We start from the raw sequence: 23,456 nt of genomic DNA on the forward strand, positions 1-23,456 counted from the left end.
TTTGTACCACAATCAGATCTGAAAAAGGGCCTAAATCTGGCCATACACCTAAAGATTTATTGTCCAGCCAGATTGCATATGCACTCTTCAAAAAAGGTGCAATGGGCCTAATTCTGCATGGATCGCTATTTAGAGAAAACTCAAGCGATTATGGTCCGATTGCGCATGCGCAACAGCAAAGGAAAAATGCGAAAGCTTAGCAGTCGCTGTCCAGTTGCAATTTGATCCAATAGGAAGTCTGCTTTTGTGTGCGGAAACATGCAGTTTTCTGGGTGTGTTTGAAAGAAAACCAGCCATGGTAACTGTCTGAGTGCCGAGGGAATTTGTCAGAATAGTTGTGAAAATTGCCAAGCAAACCTTTTTATGAACCCTTTGACAGCCAATGTTGCTGTAAGAAATTCTCAAAATATCTGTTAAAAATGCCAGCGTCGCTCACAGGGACTGTTCTTTTTTAGGGTGCAATGTTATACTAAGCTTCAATGAATTGATTTGGCTGTATTTGTATTTATTTATACTTAAAAACTAGTTGCTGTAAGTGATGTTGGCATTTTTAGAGGATATTTTGAGGATTGTTCACAGCAATGTTGGCACTCCAGGGTGTTAAGGCCTTTTTAGGGTGTGTCTCTGATGTCAAAGCCTCAGACTTAAGCCCCGTACACATGGGGTGACGGGCGAAGGGAGGTGAAAATCACCCCATTACTCACATTTACTCAGCCTGGAAAGTACTCTTCGATGTTCTTGTGTTTGTGAATGGATCTGCAAATGCACAGCAACTAGCGATACATTCGGAATGAGGCTTCCCAATACTTCCCCTCATTACATTTCATACACATTTTGCATTTTGAGTCATTTAAAGACCAATACCTGATGCTGCCTAATGTTATTTGAGCAATCATGAACGCCTAATAAGAGTACCCAGTTACTCGTCACCTATAAATATAAAAGTATACTCACAGATATCAAAAGACATACAGGCAAGAGTCATGTGAAAGCTCCCAGTTTAGGCAATAATGTTTTAACCCTGTAGCCTGTGGACAGGTCATATGTGCAGCCCCTACACCAATCCGGTCCTCAAGATATACCAACTCCCGTATTCCACACCACCTAACTGGTGCACAGGTGTAGTCATTACTGGCACATTTTCAAACATGAGCTGCATTCATTCCTAACCAACACATTGTACAGATCCACAGGTGGCCTGGAAAACACGAACTGTTGATCTCGCGAGGACCGGTTGGGCCACCTGTGCTCTACATGTCTTTTGCTACTTAGAGGTGTGTCCTGCAATGGCTGTCCACCAGGACTCACAGTAGTTCTATGCTAGGTGTAGAATCTGTCTATCCTGGCTTCCAATGTGCGTAGTTAAGCTTCCAAGTCCAAAACCACTCTTGCAACATGACCACTACACTCAAATAATGAACACAACAGACAAAATATCCATGTACATCTGTTTATCCGCCTCCCTGATTTCCAGTTGTCCAGGCGCCCCCAGCTCAAATCGTGACCACTCTTACTAAGTCTGCTGTATATGTGAATATGATTGTTCAATGCAGATGAATCAGAGACCCATTCATCTTAACGCAGACACATACATACATACCTAAATGATGAAGGTGGTCTGTCGTCTGATGTCCTGGATGATACCGGTCCAAATAGCTTTCTTTGATCCTCTCTTGGTGTAAAAGGCCTTTTGGTTGTCAAAGTCCGGAGGGAATGTCTTGCTTCATTAATTATTTCAACACTTGTCTTTTGGACAGATGTGGGGGGTTTGTAAAAAGGGTCCGTATTCTTATCACGTGAAGGGTACATCTTTTTCCTGTTCCTTTTGTTTCAGTTACAGTAACACCCTCAGAAAAACGACTGCCTAAGAATACATTAAAGACATGGTCAGAATTTATTACAATTGTCGTTTTTTTTACACCAATATACTCAGTAGTGTTGTACAGAGATGCCACTATCCAATGTTTCCTGCCACTGAGGGGTGCTGGATGACTGCCCGACAGGGAAATCCCGACGGTCAGTATCCCGACTTCCAATGCTCCGACAGGGGGGGATCCCTGTTGACAGGGGCTTTTCTCCCTTGTGAGGGTTCTTGTGGCAAGCAAAGCGAGCCTGCAAGGGACTTCTTTTCGCTCACCCCCCTGTCGAAGGATCGGCAGATGGGACTCAGACATCGGGATACAGACCGTCGGACCAGTGCCAGATTAAGCCTTCGGGGGCCCGGGGTAATTTAGACAGGGGGGGGCCCTTGCACTTGTCATTACTGGCCGCAAACTGCATGGAAGAATATTACACTGTCAAAACAGAGTAATGGCAGAATAAACTTGGTCAATGGGTAACTGCAGGGGATATATATACAAGTGGATGGATTCTGAAAATTGTTTGCAGCAGTAGAATTTGTACAAAGTAATAGATTAGAGGTGGAAATTTTTAGAAAAATCACAAAGTGTGACTTTTGCAGAGTCCAAAGTGTGCCATACATGGCGCAATAAAACCAAGATGTATGTGGACACATCTGTGTATATATATATATATATATATATATATATATATATATATATATATCACACACACATACTTACCACATGAAAAGCCTGTGTTTGTCCCTCTGCACCTTACTCTGTAGGCGACCTCACAGTCCTAGTGCTGCCTCTGATTAAAAACCCTCCCATGGCTAAGCTGCTGCTGCTGTTCTCCATGGGCCTGGGAAGCATGTAATGAGCTCCACCAATCAGAGCTCAGCACAAACCTCTCAGCCTCTGGTGCAAAGTGTCATGGGACTTAGTCAACTCCCAGTAATGCACAGCACACTTGTACAATCAGTGTCCCTTGGCTCCTGATGCTCAGCACCATTAATCATTGTCACATTGGCAGATAGGTGAAGCTGCAGCACTACCCCACTCCGATGCACAAAACCTTTAGCTAAAAAAAAAACATGCCAACACAGGGGGCCCCTAGCTAGAGGGGGACCCAGGGGCACTGACCCCTTGTGCCTCCATTATAATCTGGCCCTGCGTCGGACCGCCATAGAGAATATGCATATCAACAGTGACCATGATAGCAGTCATGTCTACATAGAAATGTCGACCTAAGGACACTGGTGGCACGGCTACTACATACCTGATCCCGGTGGCAGACAGGCCTATTGCTAAGTCCAGGTGGTCATGTAACAAAGTTTTGGCAGACTGATCTGAATTCAGGCATTAGAGAAAATATACCTGCCATCCCTAAACCTCTCCTTAGGGTCTAATCTTAATACAGCTCCACTTGTCAATAGACTAACCAGAACTAGGTACAGTATTCTAAGGGGTAAATTTAGGAAGATGGGGAGTTCTATTTCATATGGGATGTTGCAATGGGCAACCAATCAGAATCTAATTATGGTACTTGTTTCCTAGCACGGCGCCCGTCGTAGGTGACCGCATATCTTAACTTAAGGTATGCGATGGACGCGACTGACGCAATTTTAGGGCTATTTTTAGCCTTTTCCCCGACAATGAAAAAATCGCGTCCATCGCGTCCCTTAACCCCTTCCTGACAGAGCCAGTTTTTGCCTTCCTGACAGAGCCCTTTTTTTCAAATCTGACATGTATCACTTAAGTGGGGATAACTTTTTTTTGCTTTTACTTATCCCAGTGATTTTTAGATTGTTTTTTCGTGACACATTGTACTTCAAATTAGTGGTAAATTTGGGTCGATACAGTCTGTGTTTTTTTGTGAAAAATACCAAAATGTTGTAAAAAATGGAAAATTTAGCAATTTGCAAAATGTTAAATTTTCTGTTTGTGAGACAAATAATCATACCACTCAAAATAGTTAATAACTAACATAGACCATATGTCTACTTTATGTTTCCATCATTATTTCAACTTCCTTTTAATTTTTTTGGACACTAGGAGGCTTACAATATGAATAGCAAATTCTCAATTTTTCAAGAAAATTTCAAACACTGATTTTTTTAGGGACCAGTTCAGTTCTGATGTGACTTTGAGGGACTTGTATGTGAGACACCCCCATAAATGATGCCATTTCAAAAACTGCACCCCTCACAGTATTCAAAACAGCATTTTGGAAGTTTGTTAACCCTTTAGGTGTTTCACAGGAATTAAAACAAAGTGTAGGTGAAATTTCAAAAAAAAAATTTTTTTTGCAGATTTGCAATTTTAATACATTTTTCGGTACTTGTTTCCTAGCACGGCCACAATCGTTAGTAATCGTGTCCCTTAATTAAGGGACACGATTACCCCGATGGACCCGATTTCTTTTGAAATCAGGTCCATTTTGCCGGCTAGGAAGCAAAAATCGGGGGCATCGCGTCGGTCGGGACCATTAAGATTGGTCCCGACGCGACCGACGCGATGCCCCCGATATTTCCATTGACTTCAATGTTAAAAAAATTTTTAACATTGAAATCTTGTCGGGAAGGGAAAATATCGGGGGCATCGCGTCGGTCGGGACCATTAACATGGGTCCCGACGCGATGCGACGCGATGCACCCGATTTTTACATAGGGTTCAATGTTTAAAAAATTTTTAACATTGAAATAGTGTAAAAATGTCCAACAATGTGAAATGGGTCAATATGACCCATTTCACATTATAAATGTCCCCGTCGTCGCCCCACGATAGACGCGAACCCGAAGCGTGGCGAGCGCAGCGAGCCCGCGAGGGGCGGCGGTACGCGTCCTCCGACCTTTTCATGCCCTACTATCCACTACGGCGTGGAGTGAGAATAGAATAGTGTGGCGAGCGCAGCGAGCCACCGAGCCCGAAGCGTGGCGAGCGCAGCGAGCCCCGCGAGGGGACGCGGATACCTTCACAGTTATACGCGTCCCCTTGCGGGCTTCACAGGTGTCCGTGGCGACGCGGAGACCTGTGAAGACCGCGAAGGGACGCGTTTACCTGTGAAGGTATCCGCGTCCCCTCGCGGGGCTCGCTGCGCTCGCCACGCTTCGGGCTCGGTGGCTCGCTGCGCTCGCCACACTATTCTATTCTCACTCCACGCCGTAGTGGATAGTAGGGCATGAAAAGGTCGGAGGACGCGTACCGCCGCCCCTCGCGGGCTCGCTGCGCTCGCCACGCTTCGGGTTCCACGTACTTAAATTTGGGGGGGTTCTGAATTTTTTTCATTCAATCCAATGTAAAATTGGGTCCCTGGGACCCATTTTACATTGGATTCAATGAAAAAATCGGGTGAAAAATCGGTCGGTCGCATCGGTCGCATCGGATGCGACCAAATCGCATGCGATGCGATCGACCCGATTTTTTTAAGCACGACCACCCCGATCTTAATCGGTGTGGCCGTGCTAGGAAACAAGTACCCATTTTTCTAAGGAACACAGTACATTTTACTAGAGAAATGTGACTAAAAATTGATTCCCCCAATTCTTTTGTTTTCATAAATATCCTATATGTGGCCCTAGTGTGCACGTTGACCAAACCACAGGCTTCATAATAGAAGGAGCACCTACTTGATTTTGGAGCCTCCTTTTTATGAGATTATTTTTTAGGCACCATGTAGGTTTCTAGGCACCATAAGATGCTAAAAGTTAGGAACCCCCCCACAAGTGACCCCATTTTGCAAACTACACCCCTCAGGGAATTCATCTAGGGGTATAGTGTACATTTCAAACCCCCAGGGGTTTCACCAATTTTGATACAACTGGGCAGTGAAAATGAAAAATTAAATTTTTTTTACACAAAAATGCAGTTCTGGCTCAAAATTTTTCATTTTCAGAAGGTATGAAGGAGAAAAAGCACCCCAAAATCTGTGCCCCAATTTCTCCCGAGTACGGCAATGCCTCACATGTGACCAAAAAATACCAGTTGGGTGCATGGCAGGACTGAGAAGGGAAGGAGTGATTTTTGGATTTTGCGGCTCAGATTCTGGTGGAATGAATGGTGGGTGCTATGTGGCATTAGCAAGACCCCCGAAGCACGGTGAAATGATGAACCTAATAATCCATAGATGTGTGGTATATTTTAAAACACTCCTTTATACATAGGCCGGGTTTGTCGGGGCAAGTGTCACACTGGAAAATAGTTTGCTTTCTTATTCCCTTTTTATAGAAAACTTTGCACCTTTTTTGTGTCCTGCCCTTTTTTCCAGTGGAGGGGATTTCGTCAGGAAAATGCTGCCCTGGTACAATACGGGGGCCAGTACTAGAAGTACTGGGGCCCTCTGCCTGCTGGTTCCCAAATATTAGGCCCTTTATGACTTCCTCTTGAAAGTGCATAAATGTCCCCCTCTGGCCGGTAGAACGGAATAGCACGTAAGCGTTATACAGTGCCATCTGGATGATATACACGGCCAGCTTCTTGTACCAGATTTTTGTTTTCCGCAGGGCACTGTACGGCTTCAGTACCTGATCTGAAAGATCCACTCCGCCCATGTACCTATTGTAATCCAGGATACAATTAGGTTTTGAGGTGTGGGTACTGGTACCTCGTACAGGGACGGAGGTGGTACTGTCTCCGTGAATTGTTGTCAGTATAAGGACATCCCTCTTGTCCTTATATTTGACCAACAACATATTTTCGGTGCATATTCCCCTGCTTTCACCCCTTCTCATTACTTGGGCAATGTGCGTTTTTGGGAGGCCTCTTTGGTTCTTGCGCACAGTACCGCAAGCTGCTGTACCTCTTGAACCAAGGGCCTTAAACAGGGGGATGCTAGTGTAAAAGTTATCCACATAGAGGTGATAACCTTTATCCAGGAAGGGGTGCACTAAATCCCAGACAATTTTTCCACTAACACCTACGAGGGAGGGGGGGCATTCTGGCGGTTCAATTCTTGAATCCTTCCCTTCATATACCCTAAACCTGTGAGTGTACCCTGAGGTGCTTTCACACAGCTTATACATTTTTATGCCATACCTTGCCCTCTTACTGGGAAGGTACTGGCGGAATTTAACCCTTCCTTTAAAATGTATAAGGGACTCGTCTATGCAAATGAATTTATCTGGGATGTACATCTCTTCAAATTTGGCACTGAAATGATCAATGACCGGCCTGACTTTGAATAGCCGGTCAAAGGTGGGATCATCTCTGGGTGGGCACTGTGCATTATCGTTGTAATGCAAAAATTTAAGGATCGTCTCAAATCGAGCCCGGGTCATGGCCATACGGTAAAATGGGGTGCTGTACAGAACATCTGTACTCCAATATTGCCTAATTTCTGGCTTTTTTACTATGCCCATATGAAACACCAGACCCCAAAACGTCATCATCTCTACTGCATCTACAGGGGTCCACCTAGCAAATGATGACGTGGGGTTTTGAGCAATAAACTGCTGGGCATATAAATTAGTTTGGTCCACCATTAAAAATTTATAAAATCATCAGAGAAAAATAATTTGAAAAAGTCAATTTCTCTGAGACCTGTGGAATCAAATTGGATTCCTGGCATGGCCAAAAACTCAGGAACCTGGGGCTCAAAATTGTCTGGTGGTGTGGTCCATACGAGATCAATTATTGGGGGGGGGTCTCAGCTGCTCTACGGGGGCGTCTTTGAGGGGGTCCCTCATCACCAGAGGAGGAAGAGGAGCTTAAGACGAATCCTTCAAATTCCCCGCTTGCCTCACTGGCTGTGTCAGAGTCAGAGGCAAGCATGGCATATGCCTCCTCCGCTAAATACATTCTTCTGGATGACTGGGATGACATTTGGGATGACATTTTTATTTTTGTGTTACTGGTAGTGAAATGTTTCAACACGTGTATAGTGTAGGGGGGGGTACAAACTTTATTTCAACCCGGGGGGTATGTAGTGTGTAGTGTGTATGTAGTGCAGAAAAAAAAAATACTTTATACAGGAATTTGATCCCAATAAAAAAAAAAAAAAATGAAGGGGTTAAAAAAAAAAAAAAATTGAAGGGGTTAAAAAAAAAAAAAAAAGGTCCTGCGCCAAAAATTGAGCACAGATGTTGGTCAGTAACGTCCGTCACTGAACAGCGCTCAAAGGCAACAGGAATTTGATCAAAAAAAAAAAAGGATCAACCCTGTGCCGAAAAAGCTGATCAGTGATGTACGTCACTGATCAGCGCACAGTGGCCACTGGACACCCACAAAATCACAGTGTGTGTAAAAAAAAAATTAAAAAAAGACCCCACAGCACCCTCAAAAAAAAAAAAGGTGATCAGTGATGCGACACTGATGACCAGTGAGGGGCAGCAGGTGCACAACCTTTGGTGCAACTGACAGTGCAACTGGCAGCAACTGACAGGTATATATATATAAAAAAAAAAAAACCCTCTGCACCCCCAAAAAGTTGCTGATCACCTCAGATATAGTGATCAGCACAAAAGGCGGGGGCAGCAGACACAAAATATAGCACTCTCTATCACTCTCTGTCACTATCTCTCTCTATCTATCACTCTATGACACTGCAGCAGCAGCAGCACTGACAGTTATATATATGAAAAATAACCCCTGCACCCCCAAAAAGTTGCTGGGGGTGCACAAAAGGGGGGCAGCAGACACAAAATATAGCAGTCTCTATCACTCTCTGTCACTATCTCTCTCTATCTCTCTATCTCTCACTATCTATCACTCTATAACACTGCAGCAGCAGCACTGACAGGTATATCTATCTAAAAAAAAAACCTGCGCCCCCAAAAAGTTGCTGATCAGTTAATTTATACTGATCAGCACAAAAGGGGGGGCAGCAGTCAGTTATATAAAAAATATATAGCACAATCTGTCACTATCTCTCTATCTCTCTCTATCTCTCTATCTATCTCTCTATCACACTGCAGCAGCACAAAATATAGCACTCTCTGTCACTAGCCCTCTCTATCTCTCTCTATCTCTCTCTCTCTATCTCTCTATCTAAAACTCGATGACACTGCAGCAGCACAACACAGCACAGCACAACACTGGAAGTCACAACAAGTAGCAAGATCCCAAGCAGTGATCAGGTAAGTATTTTGCAAGGTTCTGGTCAGTATATCGCGGCAGCTAGGCACGGTGACCGCACTGCACGCAATTCCAGACCGGAATGGCGTCTGCAGTGCAGTCACCGTTAGTTTAAACCCCCCTCCATGGCTGTGATTGGTTCGTCGGTCCGACGAACCAATCACGGCCTTTGGGGGCGGGCGGGGTGAGGTGGGGTGACACCAGTGTCACCCTTACACCCCGCGGTGATTGGTGCTGTACTTTACAGCACCAATCACCTCCGATCCCTGTGTCACCGGCGAACGTTATTTGCCGGTGACACAGAAAACGCTGTGAATGGCTGTTCACACTGAACAGCCAATCACAGCGATCGCCGACGGGGGGGCGGCATCGCAGCCCCCCCTGGGCATGCAGGGACATGTCTGCTGTCAGGGACAGCAGACATGTTTAAACTGTCACCGCGTCTATAGACGCGGTGACAGTTTAAAGCCATGACGTACATTTACGCCATGTGTCGGGAAGTACTTCCCGACCATGACGTAAATGTACGTCAAATGTCGGGAAGGGGTTAAATTAAGGCATGCGATGCGACCGATGCGATGGACCCGATTTTACATAGGGAACAATGTTAAATGGGCCAATGGACCCGATTTTTCATTGTATACCCACCCTTATGTGTATTTTACATGAAAATGCCCACCCATTGTTAACGCCACCCCACGATGAACGCCAACCCGAAGCGTGGCAAGTGCAGCAAGACCGCGAGGGGCGGCGGTACGCGTCCTCTGACCTTTTCATACCCCCACTATCCACGTCGGCATGGAGTTGATATTATATAGCAGTGATTTTCAACCTTTTTACCTTGCGGCACACTAAATACGATTTTAAAATTGCCAAGGCACACCATGAGATCCCACAGGGCAGAACACATTGGCCCCTATAGGAAAAAAAGAAACCTATTGGCCCCCATATAAAAGAAATCACACTAGTCCCCACAGGTAACAAAAATAAAATACATTGGCCCTTTACATGAAAAGAAGAGACCAGTAAATAACACTTGAACTGGTGGTGGCTGTAAACTGGTTCGGGCATCTCTAGATCTGGGGGCACACTTGAGAACAGCTCAAGGCACACTAGTGTGCCACGGCACAGTGGTTGAAAAACACTGTTATATAGTGTGGCGAGCGCAGCGAGCCTGAAGCGTGGCGAGCGCAGCGCGCCCCGCGAGGGGATGCGTAATATCTGTGAAGCACCGATGCACACCCCCGCTATCCACGTCACCCCCGAAGCGTGGCAAGCGCAGCGAGCCCCGCGGTCACGCGTCCTCCCGACCTTTTCATACTCCCACTATCCACTTCGGCGTGGAGTTGATTTTATAAAGTGTGGCGAGCGCAGCGAGGGGACACAGATTAATTTACATGTATTACGCATCCGCTCGCCACACTTCGGGCTCGGTGGCTCGCTGCACTCGCCACACTTTATAAAATCAACTCCACGCCGAAGTGGATAGTGGGGGTATGAAAAGGTCGGGAGGGTGCGTAATCGCGTCCTCTCGCTGCGCTTTGGGGTGACGTGGATAGTGAGGGTGTGCATGGGTGCATTTAAAATGGCGTACCATCACATCTCACGGTATGGGTGCTTATACAATGAAAAATCGCATCGCATTGCACAGAAAATTTTTATGCGATTTCACTACGCAGAATAGCCCACTAAGCAAATAGCTTAGTCGGCGCCCTGCTAATACACAAGTACCCTATGTAGCACTACAAGTACTGTAGTATAAAGTGTACCAAGTGGCATTATCGGAATAAAAAGAGCTAACTTACAATGTGGTATATTGTCAACTATGAGCACTGTAAAGACAAATGCTCTCCTTAAAGGTTCATACACACTGTCATACACCAAGTTTGAGCGGCTTTCAGCTCAAAGCCACCCAGTGTGTACAGCCCGGCGATGAGCGGTGATGCGCGCTCCCGTATAACGGCCCAGTGTGTATGGACCTTTAAAGTTTAGAAAGTTGCTGAGTCCCCCACAAAAATCTCTGACCAAATACCTAATACTGAATCCGCATACGGAGTTCCTCAATTAAAAGATAGGGCATGAGTACAGAGTCATAATATCGTCCCAGTTGCCTGCAGGCAAGATAAATATTTCCCCAACCCCCACCCCCACATACACACAAATGTATGTATGTATGTATGTATTCTAGTGGAACAGGTAGCAGGTTCTAATGCAGGGTGTGACAATTGGCAAAGATTATGTTAAGAATAAAGAGAGTGTGACGTCTATAGTCCTGCTAGGAACGGGAGTCAGGCACAGAAGCGATATTGACAGCTTTTAATGAACTAATTGTTATTGCAGTAAAGGAGAGGAGATATTTTTGCTATACTACTTAACTTTAATACAAATGACTAAGAATAACATGATGGAAACAATACCTAGTAAATGCAGCCGCCCAGTCACAGGACACTATGCAAGGTGTGCCGGCACAGTATCTCATACACATGAGTCATGAATAAATAATGTGACGTGAGAAGAGCATGGTTAAAGAGAACAGCATGTCAGCGTCACTGGTTGCCATAGCAACGGCGACGCATTTCTTCTATCCTCAATGTTGCATCGAAGTCGGAACGTAGCTTTACGGGCCATGGAGCAGTTCACCCGAGCTGCTCACTGTCAGGGGGATAACTTACCTGTCCCGGTGGCCGCACGTCGCCTGGTCTCTGGGACACTCGAAACAAGCGTGCTAAGCAGCTCCACTGCCTCCTGCAGTCTTGTTTAGATGCCGGCCGCACCGACCGCGCATGCGCCTGCTGGTCACATGACTGGCCAGGCCCACTGTGAGTGTCGGTAACTAGTGTTGCATTACCTGTGTGATTCCTCTGGACCTGCTCATGGGGGAGGGGACTGGGAGCTGAGCTACCTGTGTAAAGAGCTGGATATGGTGGGGACTGGCTTATTCAGACGTGATCAAACGGCGCATGGATTTGCTGCTAATCGATATTCGCAAGCCCTGCACGGCAATTTGCAAGTTTGCCAAGGGCAGAGTTTCACTTTGGCTGGGCAGTGATTACCTGATCGCTGAGCTCTGCAAATTAGCAACCAAGTGATCAGGTCTGAATAACCCTAATGGTCCATATCCAGAAAGCTGGTGCATATGGAATCCCTCCAATGTGACTCACAGTACAGTGGCCCTTATTCTGGTTGCAAAATTCACAGCCTTGCGAGTCCCCCAAAAGGAACGTGCGGGGGACACATTGGTTTATGCGGGGGACACATTGGTTTAGAATAACCCCAGTGTCCCTGGACTGGACAGTGCATGGCAGTTCCTAAACAGCTGGAGAAAGCATTATCCTTGTAAGCAGGGAAGCACACTTGTTAAAATACTTCCCAAAGAACCTTTGTTTCATTATAGACTGAGGCACTGCATATATTCTAAGCAGGACACTTTCAGTGTTAGGAGTGTGGTACAAAATGTTGAAGTTCAGAATCTCAACAACAGACTGACGAGACATGGGGCCTAATTCAGACCTGATGCAATGGCTGCGAATTTGCCAATTATCGATAGACTGCACATGCATCTGGGCTGCAATGGGCATGCATGATGATTGTGACTGTGATAAAAGTCTGCTACTTTTTTTGATCACTGGCCATTCAAAGGTGGTTGACAGGAAGCCAGTGTTGAGGGTGGTAACCGGTTATCTCATGTCAGTGCCAAAAAAAATACACAGGCGTGCCCAAGTGTTTTTCAGGAGGTTGTGTGACATCAGCTCCAGCCTGGATCGGGCTGATATCTTTGCAGCCGCCGAGTCCAGGGCTACTCAGTGCCTGCACACACTGGAAAAGTCATTCAATTGTGAGCGAATGGATTTGGAACTATTTGCGCACCTGTGACTAGATTCACAAGCTGGGCACATCTATTCACAGAGCAGGATTTCACTCTGGTTGGACGGCGTTTACCTGATCGCTGACTGCTGCAAATTAGCAGCCGTGCGATGAAGTCTGAATCAGGCCCATAGTCTGAATGCTGACATTGATGGAACGTTGATACAGTAGTCTGTGTTTCAACATAGAATTGCTTGTGCATCTAAAACCTAGCCATGAGCTGTTGACCGTGCACATGTCCGCATTCACAACATTGTCATTATGGTAATGCTGACATTGTGATTATCGAGACAGTATCCATGTTTACATTCTGGTCAATATTCTTAATCATTATGACTACATAACTCAGGTAGTTTGGTGCACCACAGTTCCCATCAGGAGGCCACATTAAACTGCCATGTAGAGTGACTTTTTGCAAGGAATATACCATTTTCCCATCTATGAGCCTAACTCATGTATGTGATTTTCTAGGCTAAATAACTGCCACACAGAAATGTAAAAAGACCCCCAACGGAGCCATCACAAACTAATTTGCAATTATGCGCACATTTCCAGCCTATACGCAAAACACGAGGACCATTGAGTTTAAGGGCCTGATGTAACATATGCAGAGAGAGTTAAGTCTCATACAAACTTGTTTACAATATCGCCTAGTGTGTACACTCCATATAATTAACGATGCGTGCTCCCGTGCATCGCTAACGACCCCTTCTCCTGTCCTGCATGTTCAGGCGAGGGAGGTCCTTGTTAATGACCGTTATGCAGCTGCAGCAGGACCGTCACCGCCTTTGCTCCCTGAGCTTGCAGCCGATATCAGATATACGTCCTGAAAACGTCCATGACAGGTCTTCATTTTTCTAACCAATCCCTCTAACCTCCTCATTAACACCTCCAAACGGTCACTTACTGTCAATCACTTTTCCATGAAATTCTCACTATGAACAAGATCCAGTGGCACCTTGATCCATGCAGATTGCAATTGCAGCACATGTTCAGTCTGCCGATAATCGCTGCATTGAGTGAACATGGATATGTTCCTCTGATCGATGTTATGTGAATTCCAAATGAATTCGATTACCAAATTATGGCGCATGAGTATGGATGAAAGAACGCATGCGCAATTCCAAACAGCGACAGAAATAAGCATTTATTTTTTCATTGCAAGCCGGCTGCTGTTTGACTGACAGGAAGCCAGCATTTAGGGGTGGTAACCATCCATTATCTGGGAGCGGAAGGGAAAACGCAGGCGTGTCTTTTGAGGAAGGGGGGGGGGGGGGCATCAGCGCCGGGCTGGTCAGCCTGTTTCTATTGCACAGGAAGAGTAAGTTCTGAGATAGCTGCTGCAGGGCTTCGGCTAATTGAGTACAGGGCTCTGACGTAACTACAGTGGGTGCTTTAGGGCCCAGACTGTCTCAAGGGAAAACGGATGCGTGAGAGGATTGAGGCAGGGGAGGAGAGGAAGCGTGGGGCATGTGAGTGGTAGGGCTCGCTAATTGCCCCCATACATACATCTCAGATGTATTGGGGAATGCTGTGATCCCTCAGCAGACAATATCAAGGAATTGGGCTTTATAAATGTGTTTCAATTTCCCAATTTCCTATTTTTCACTACCTGTCGATCGGCTGATCCAATGGTGTCAGTGGTTCGGGGAAACTGGGAATCGCTGCCAGTTATGTACTGTATGGGGGCATTAGAATGAGGTGAGAGAGCCAGGCTGAAAGGTTTTTCAAAGATCAGGAAGACCAAGGGGCCAGTTTATTAACATTATTTTTAATATCATTATTTTAGTATCACCTGAATCCATTAAAAGGGTTTTGGAGCAGTTTTAATGAAAATCAGAAAATCTATTGAGGCAATTAATAATAAATAAGCACTTTGTGGATTGGGCCAATATTATCACATCATATTGGCCCCTAAAGTACATATCTGGTCAACCCATCTAATGATTCACAAGTGTATACACACTTCCCATTCATCTGCCTGATGTGTCATGATTTACGACACAACAGGATGAGCATTTCAATGTGCCCTCCCACTTGAGATGTCAGTCATTGGCAGTGGACCTCCCGTACACACAGCCAATGGCTTAATATATCTGCAGATGATCATTCACAGACATATCACACCCACCTACCAGCTTGAATGACGATATATTGGCCATGGTGTACCTAGAAAGGGATATTCAATATGGGATTCCCACTGTCGAACGTCCTGACAGCTGGAATACCTGCCGTTTTCATTTCATGAACTCGACAGTCAGAATGTTTGGGCTATCGAGCTTCTGTGGATCGTCGTAAAACGGTAGAGAATTCAACAATCTGTGGACGTTTCTGAAAAAACAGATCTGACTTAAAAAAAGTTGTACCTGACACCCTTCAATTTCATTAATAGCAGCGTTGAATAGGTGAGTGATGATATTTCCCCTGTCGGGCAATATCGGCACAGATTGAATAGCCCCCGCCCATTGTCTCCTACCGGTCTAAATGTTTTCTACTTACCCATAAATCAGCTAGATTTGTTAAATTAACATGAACAAGCTTAGAAAAACCCTGCTCAGATACAAAATAGAACGGGATGGCTTTTTTGCATCATAATAAAACCAGAGACGATAATTCAGACCTGATCACACGACGGCCGATTATTGATACACTGTGCATGTGTATGGCTCGTAGCATGCATGTACGAGGCCATCCTGTGATGAAATCCTGCTACTTTTTCTATTCGCAATCCATTTGCAAGGTGATTGACAGGAAGTAGGTATCTGGGGCTTTAAACTGGATGTTTAGTGGGATTGCTAATAAAAACCTTACAGTATCTGCTTTTGCTATTAGTAGCATCTGCTATTGTTTGGATCTGCTCCTGTGAAATCCTATCTCCGGTGCTTTTCCATCCTCAGAACACTGTATAGTTTAATCTGCTTATGTTTCATCGGTTCTAGCCAACCTCTTGAGTCTCCTGCTAGCTTCCCAGCTAGTCTCCTTTGGAAACCCCATTCCCCATCAACCCAAAATCAATACAATATCGATATCCAATCAATTCCATCCGACCTCAAGAGTTCCTCTACAGCTTCCAAGATATTCAGTGTGGGTTCCTCAGTCCAATCGACCCAACATTGGGTTACCATTGATACAACATTGAATCTTCATTGGTTCCAGATGATATCCTACAGTTACTATAACCTTCCTAGCTTTTCCTGCGGTCAATACTAAGTATTTTGATTAATCTCCAATACCATCGCTACAACATCGGATCCCCATCTGATTTTTTCTACCAAGGCTGGTATGTAGCAGCCTTTCCTGCTCAATACCAGCCTTTCTCATATCCCAATACCACCTGCTTACAAATCATTTTTCAGGTCAATGATATCTATCAGCATTGGTGCTCTCAAACTCAAATCAACAGTTACAGATGGAAAAAACTGTTTTTCAATCGAGATGTCCTTGTCTTAATACGCCTAAACCGTCTGTACTGACAGACGGAAGGAAGGAAGTAAATATGTAATGGTAAGGATGATAGCAATCTTGGACAATATTGTTTCCTATGATGATTCCTACTATAAATTTCCTCAATGGATAGCAGTTCACTCCCTATAATTCCTGCAGTGGTGCGCACCACCCACTCCAATTGCTTGCGATCACCCTTTGTACTATTCCCATACCAGACAACAATACCTCAAAATGCTTTTTATTACTCATTTATAAAACCTAATCAAAATTGTCTGTGTAAAATTTTCGGCTTGCAGTTTCCTAGGAAAAAATAACCGCTGCTGTGCCTTCCTAGCTATAGCTGTGATATTAAAAGACCATGTCAGGTCATCTGAAATTGTTATGCCATATGCAATAAAATTGTTATGCAATACCATATAAATAAACGTACTACTACTACTACTATGCCTAACAATTTAAAATCTGTAACTCTTTCTACTACCAGCTCATTAATATTTAGAGTCAACAGTTCTATGTTACTTTGCCATCTAAAATCAATAATAATCTCCTTAATTTTGGCGAAATTTTAAACTAGGTAATAATAATAATAATATTTATACAGCACTTTTCTCCCAATAGAACTCAAAGTGCTTTACCATTGTCTTTACAGCTCAAAATACAAAACAAGCTAAATAGTAAATATTAGTAAAATGCTTGAGTAAATATGTACGTCTTTAGTCTATCTTTAAAGGATTCTACAGTGGGGGCTTCTTGCACTGTGTGAGGAAGAGAGTTCCATAGAGTTGGAGCAACAAAGTTGATAACTCGACCCCCAGATGAATTCAGGGAGATTCTGGGTACTGTTAGAAGTTCTTCTTCAATGGATCGTAGTAATCGAGTAGGACAGTAGGCAATCAGAAGCTGCTCCTGGTACCTTGGGCCATGGTCATGTAGGGCCTTGAAAGTGAGTAAGCCAATCTTGAAAAAATTCACCATTTTACAGGTAGCCAGTCAAGGGAGTAGAGAATGGGAGTTATGTGGCAGGAGCGGGGCTGGCTAGTTAATAGTCTGGCGGAGCATCACTCCATTTAAATAACCTATCCACCCCCTCTCGATAAGCCCTTTCCTCACCATCTGAAATACGGCCCACCACAGTAGTGTCATCCACAAATGTAATAATCTGATTAGTATCTGTCTGCAGATAACAATCATGAGTAAATAATGAAAATAAAAGAGGGCTTCAAACACATCCCTGAGGAGAACCTGTACTAATCCTAGTTACTGATGACATCAGAACCTCTAATTTTAACTGTGGGGTCTATTAATGAAAAAATCGGTACTTGTTTAGTTTCACAGTGCCCGATATATTGGATGCGATATGGGGCGATATATTGGCCGATCCAATGCAATTTTTTACCTGTTCATAATCCACTACGCATGGAGTTGAGTTTATATAGTGTGGCGAGCGCAGCGAGCCACCGAGCCCGAAGCGTGGCGAGCATAGCGAGCCCCGCACTGGGCCGCAGATTACTGTGCTCACCACACTATATAAAATCAACCGATTTCACATCCGATATATCGGAAGCCGTGAAACTAAACAAGTACCAAAAAATCAAAAATCCAATAACACAGAGAAACCTAAAACCTAGGTTACGCAATCTAATTAATAATTTATTTGGGAGAATAGTATTAAAAGCTGAACAATAAAAAGGAGTCTAACATAAGTGTTCGGTTTATCTAAATGAGTAAGGGAGGAATGAATCACAGACAACAGAGCCTCCTCTGTTGAACTTTTTGCTTATAGGCAAATTGATTGTTATCAAAGCCATCCGGTTATTGGTTTTTAATATGTGCTAAAACATTCCTCTGAAAGCATTTCATTATAAGGGGAGTCAGAGCAATGGGTCTAAAATCATTAAGACTTTCCACTTTAGTGTTTTTTTTTATCAGGAACAATAGTTGAGAGAGATATATAAAAAATATATGTAAAAATCATAGCTAATTCACTAGCGCAACCCTTAATAACCTTACCCACAATTCCATCGAGACTGGCCGCCTTTCTAGAATTTACACCTACTAGAGTATTCTTCACCTTACGCTCAGAAAGAACGAGCTTCGGGTTCCTCATCCGAGAGTGGGCATTTATATATAGGGGACATGTTTTCCTTATCAAATATAGCATAGAAATTGCTAAGTTCCTCCACTAAAGAAACCCTTACTAAGCCAACAGCAGGGCTTTTGTTCATATAATTAGTCAAGCTTTTAATTCCCTTCCACATGCTCCTCGAATCATTATCGTTAGTAAACTGTGATTCAATCTTAGCAGAGTATTCTCTTTTTACCTTATGTATCCCCTTCTTTGAATTAAGTCTAGCTACTCTGTATGCAGCCAAGTCACCTCCCTTAAAAGCCTGATTATGGGCATACAGCAAAGAACGCACCTCCCCGGTCATCCAAGAATATTCATTAGGAAACTGTTTAAAGTCTTTCATAATTGTAACATTATCAGTACACCAATTGATATAGGACCAAACATAAAATGACAATTCTGTAAATCAACATCTATTCTCCAGTCATTTGCTGATTGTTGAACAAATAAATCCCAATTTGTGGATTCAAATTAGTCCTGCAGTTCAGCCATGGCACCCCTAGGCCACACGCAGACTATTTTCCTATCCGCTTTATTACATTTAACAGTGGCCCTTTATTTGGGTGCAATAAATAATGATAAATGATCTGAATGACCAATATGAGAGCACATGACAACCTTATAAGCATCTTCAATATTACAATAAACCTGGTCTAAGATGTTATCACCTGAGTCGGAGCAAACACAGTCTGATAAAATTCTGGATGAAATATTTTTCAAATTAACTTTATTAAAATCCCTGGCAATAAGAAACAATCCATCTGGATAGGTTGGTTGCTTTTTAGAAACATCATTAAATAAGATTTCCAGAGCGACCTTAGCATCCACCTGTGGAGGGATATACACCACCGTCACCATAATAACAGAGATCTCACGTGGCAGATAAATTGGCCTACATTTCACCATAAAAAATTCCATCTCCGGGGAACAATAATTATTCAGGACTGTGACATTAGTACAATAGTTATTATTAGTGTAAATACAAAGACCTCATCCCTTGGTCTTGCCAGAGTCCATGGTGCTGTCCGCTCTAAATAAAATTTTCTCTTGCGGCAAAAAAACACTATCAGGGTTATTAGAGATTAGTCAGGTCTCAGAAAAATGATCAATGAGCAGGAATTTAAAAGGCGACTGCTAGTTACTCTGACCAAGAAGCGAAGATTAGCCAGGAAGATACTGGGCATTGGAGGCCTGAAGAGACTCTTTTTCAGCCTATCCAGTATCCCTACCCTTTAACCCCACTTCTGCCTCCTCGCCCTGCGTAGGTGACGCTGCCTCTGCCTTCCAGCTCCTCCAGGCTGTGCCCCATTGTCTCCCTCCTCCTGCATCAAGGTCCGGCTGCTGCCCCCTCTGATTACTTCACTGGCTTCAATCACAGGCTCTCCCGACATGCCGCAACCGCTGGATCCAGGACCCACGGCACCACAGCCTCAGCCCGAGCACCTGATACCAGCTCCAGAGAATTCAGAGCTCTAAGGGCCAGGTGTATCAAGCTTCAAAAATGATAAATTGGAGATTGATAAACAGCCAGTCAATCAGCTCCTACCTGTCATGTCACAGCCTGGGTTTGAAAAAATAACAGGTAGGAGCTGATTGGCTGTCTGTTTATCACTCTCCACTTTATCACTTTTTGAATCTTGATACATCTGGCTCTTAGTTACATATATTTGCAAATACATGTACAATCCCCCAAGCAGTACGTCAAGGCTTCTCTGAGTATTGGGGGTCCCAGGGGCGGATCCAGGATAAAATGACAGGGGGGCACCATGATAAAAAAGGGTTTGGGTGGGGGAGGGGCGGTGTTAGTGGTGCCAGTGTACATGCTAAGAGAGCGGCAGGAGAGGGTGGGAATGGAATTAAAAATAGGCCCTGGCATTTAAAGTACGCAGGCCCACCATGGTGACAAAAGTGAAGCATGTAGTTGTGCGCGCGCCGAAGGCGCGCTCCAGAAAAGGGTGTATGGCCACTCAACAGGGGGAGTGTCAACGCCATATACAACTTCTACACATTATGCAACAAAATACTAGACCCCATTATACTTGGCCCTTACACATAATGCCACATGGATTGAGCCAAAATTCAAATAATGCCACATGGATTGTGTCAAAATTCGCATAATGCCACATGGATTGAGCCAAAATTTACATAATAACACACGGATTGAGCCAAAATTCACATAATACCAAATGGATTGTGTCAAAATTCACATAATGCCACACGGATTGAGCCAAAATTCACATAGGCCCTTATTCTGATCTCGGCGGTACGGCCCGCGTGCGGCCGTACCGCCGATGTTTTCACTCTGCACATGCGCAGAGGTCACTCTGCGCATGTGCAGGCGAAATCGCCGCACAAAAAATGTATACGCCGCAAAGGGGGCGTATAGGGGCGTGAGGCGCTTAATAGCCTCATTACCCTATGCATACGCCCAGCGTTTCATGGGCGTTCCCATGCAAACGCTGGGCGTATGCATGGTAATGAGGCTATGACGCCAGTGATGGGGGCGGAAAGCTGACATCGCCGGATGTCAGCTCTCCGCCCCCATACAAGCTTTCACACGGACGATTGTCCGTGTGGTCTAAGCTTGCGGGAGCTGGTGGAGCGTGCGGCCCTGCCTTCGATGGTCGCCGACCATCGAATGCAGGGGGCAGCTCCCACCATGGTGGAGGCGTACGCCCCACCATTTTCATGCGGATCGCCAGCCGTCCGCGTACGGACGGCCGTGGCGACCCGTATTGTAGGCGGGGATTGGTTTGTGCGGCCGGAGCAACGTATGCGGCTCCGGCCGCACAGATCAGAATAAGGGCCATAATGCCAAATGGATTGTGTCAAAATTCACATAATGCCACACGGATTGAGCCAAATGCATAAAATGCCATAGGGATTGAGCCAAAATTCACATAATGTCACATGGATTGAGCCAAAATACACATAATGCCACACGGATTGAGCCAAAATGCACATAATGCCACACGGATTGGGAATTAATTCACATAATGCCACACGGATTGAGACAAAATTTCCATAATGCCACATGGATTGAGCCAAAATTCACATAATGCCACACGGATTGAGACAAAATTTTCATAATGCCACACAGATTAAGCCAGAATTCACATAATGCCACATGGATTGAGACAAAATTTACATAATGCCACATGGATTGAGCCTGAATTCACATAATGCCACACAGATTAAGCCAAAATTCACAATACACTTCATAAACAGGGACATTGTCCACCAAAGGCTCGCATTAAACATTTACACCATAATGTCCATTACTTACACGCCATTATGTCCATTATGTGTTATGCCAAACACCATAATGCCTATTCAAAATTATGCTACATAAGTGCTACATGCTCATTGACAGAGGTTCCATGCTCGTTGCCATGTGGCATTACATGCTCATTGCCAAGGGGGAATACATGCTCGTGGTAAATCGGGGACAGCCGCCGCCAGGCAGAAGTGATAGCCACTGACAGTGGCAGAGCCTGGCTGTATTCAGAGCACTGCAGGTCCCGGCTATTTGAAATAATACCCCTTTCACACCAGAAAATGGATTCCCAGGTTGGCCCCTTTTACACCAGCCTAGTCCCTGCATTTTCTGGTGTGAGGGGGAGAGAAAACCACCCCTCCCCTCTTTAACCAGTTATCTCATTTAACCGGCTATATCTTCGGAACCAACTGATCCATTTACATGAGACAAGTATTATATTGAAGAACTTTTGAGTGGGCTTTGAATGATTTTGGTCCAGTGAAACTGGAACGTTTGTTTGCAGAGTAATCTGCTCTCAAAGAACATAAACAGCCATGAAATTACATTTCAAAAATAAAAAAATTGGTTTACATGCAATATCTCTGGAACCGATTGACCGATTTGGACCAGCCTGATATCATATTGAAGGTCCAGCGATTTGGAATTGAATGTAATCAACCCCAAGCTTCTGTGATGCCAGGGCGGGAACTGGCAGCCGTCAGAACCGGGTGGGGGTCGGAATTGACGGGTCCCATATTATCCTATGGGGAAAAAACGTTACAGGTTTGACAGGCGATATCTCCGGTTCCCGGGGGCTGGGCTCGTTGGAAAGCCCTGGTCCTCAGCTACAAAATAAGTGACAGGGGGGGCACGTGTCCGGGTGCCCCCCCCCCTGAATCCGCCACTGGGGGGTCCTCATTGCTTTATCTAGGTGTGGGCAACAGCACCCCAAAAATCAGTATAAGCCAGAAAGCCCAGAGCAGCACACAAGTGAGGAAACTAAAGTGTTAATAAATGTGAGTGATAAGAAGCCAGAGCTATATGTAAAAAGTGTGCTTGACATACAATTTACAGAAGCACCAGTGATACCAATGGCATCACTGCTATTTGCCTGCTGCAAAGACAGATGAACAGCTCACCCACAGCATTCCTAGGGGAACATAGCTAAGTATTGCTGTTTAATCTCCCTGTTTAACCAGAGAAATAGTTGCTTTGTCACACTTACACATAGTAAATTACTAAATGTATCCCCTAATGATCTGAAATGTATTTACAGGCTTTTACATTTTAATGATGTCCCTGACATCCCATGCTATTTTATTGCATTAAAAATCAATAAAGAGTGCAAATAATGTTTTTTTAAACCCACACAAAAATGTATATATTATATTATAGATTATTTGTTATCAAAATAGCAATTTAATAATTTCACATCAGTAGCACCCCTATCTTTGTTACAGTAGTGGCAGAATATAATTTCTAATATATTTTCGGTATTATTTACACAGTGCCCAGAAATTATACGAATAGGCCCACGTCATACATTTGATATCCCTGTGGTGTGGATACCGGCTGTCAAAAAAAAGAAATACAAAATAAATCACTGTCTGTACTCAAGAAAATAAAAATCAAGTTACACAGTATAATTATATATATCCTGTTAGCAGAAAGTGTACTGCTATGAGCCTCATTGGTGCCAATTCTGTGTGTGCTCAAGGGCCCGAGCACCCACGGAAGTTGATGAGCACCCACGGGCCCGATTCGCGCTGCTGGGCAGCCATATTAACTTGCTAATTTGCAGCTGCAGCACCCGCATCACCTGCCCTGCAGCCTGTCAAACAGTATG

At 44.4% G+C, this 23,456-nt stretch overlaps 1 protein-coding gene across 2 annotated transcripts in view; it reads right to left on the reverse strand.

The window, feature by feature from the left end:
- The window catches only part of ARMC2 (armadillo repeat containing 2), an 86,300-nt gene extending 74,580 nt beyond the window's left edge, over positions 1-11,720 (reverse strand). Inside the window, exons 1-2 of one of the 2 annotated variants that reach the window (XM_083176926.1) lie at positions 11,585-11,720; positions 1,601-1,864 (exon numbers count right to left, since the gene is read on the reverse strand). In XM_083176926.1, coding sequence (XP_083033052.1) covers positions 1,601-1,809 — 209 coding nt within the window. In that variant the 5' untranslated portion in view covers positions 1,810-1,864; positions 11,585-11,720. Of the gene's footprint in view, positions 1-1,600; positions 1,865-11,584 lie in introns of those variants that run through there. The other variant, XM_083176927.1, reaches the window with a different exon arrangement.
- Between the last annotated feature and the right edge of the window lie 11,736 nt (positions 11,721-23,456).

The sequence above is a fragment of the Crinia signifera genome, chromosome 3 (assembly GCF_055691185.1).
Source record: "Crinia signifera chromosome 3, ASM5569118v1, whole genome shotgun sequence".
Classification (NCBI taxonomy): Eukaryota; Metazoa; Chordata; class Amphibia; order Anura; family Myobatrachidae; genus Crinia; species Crinia signifera.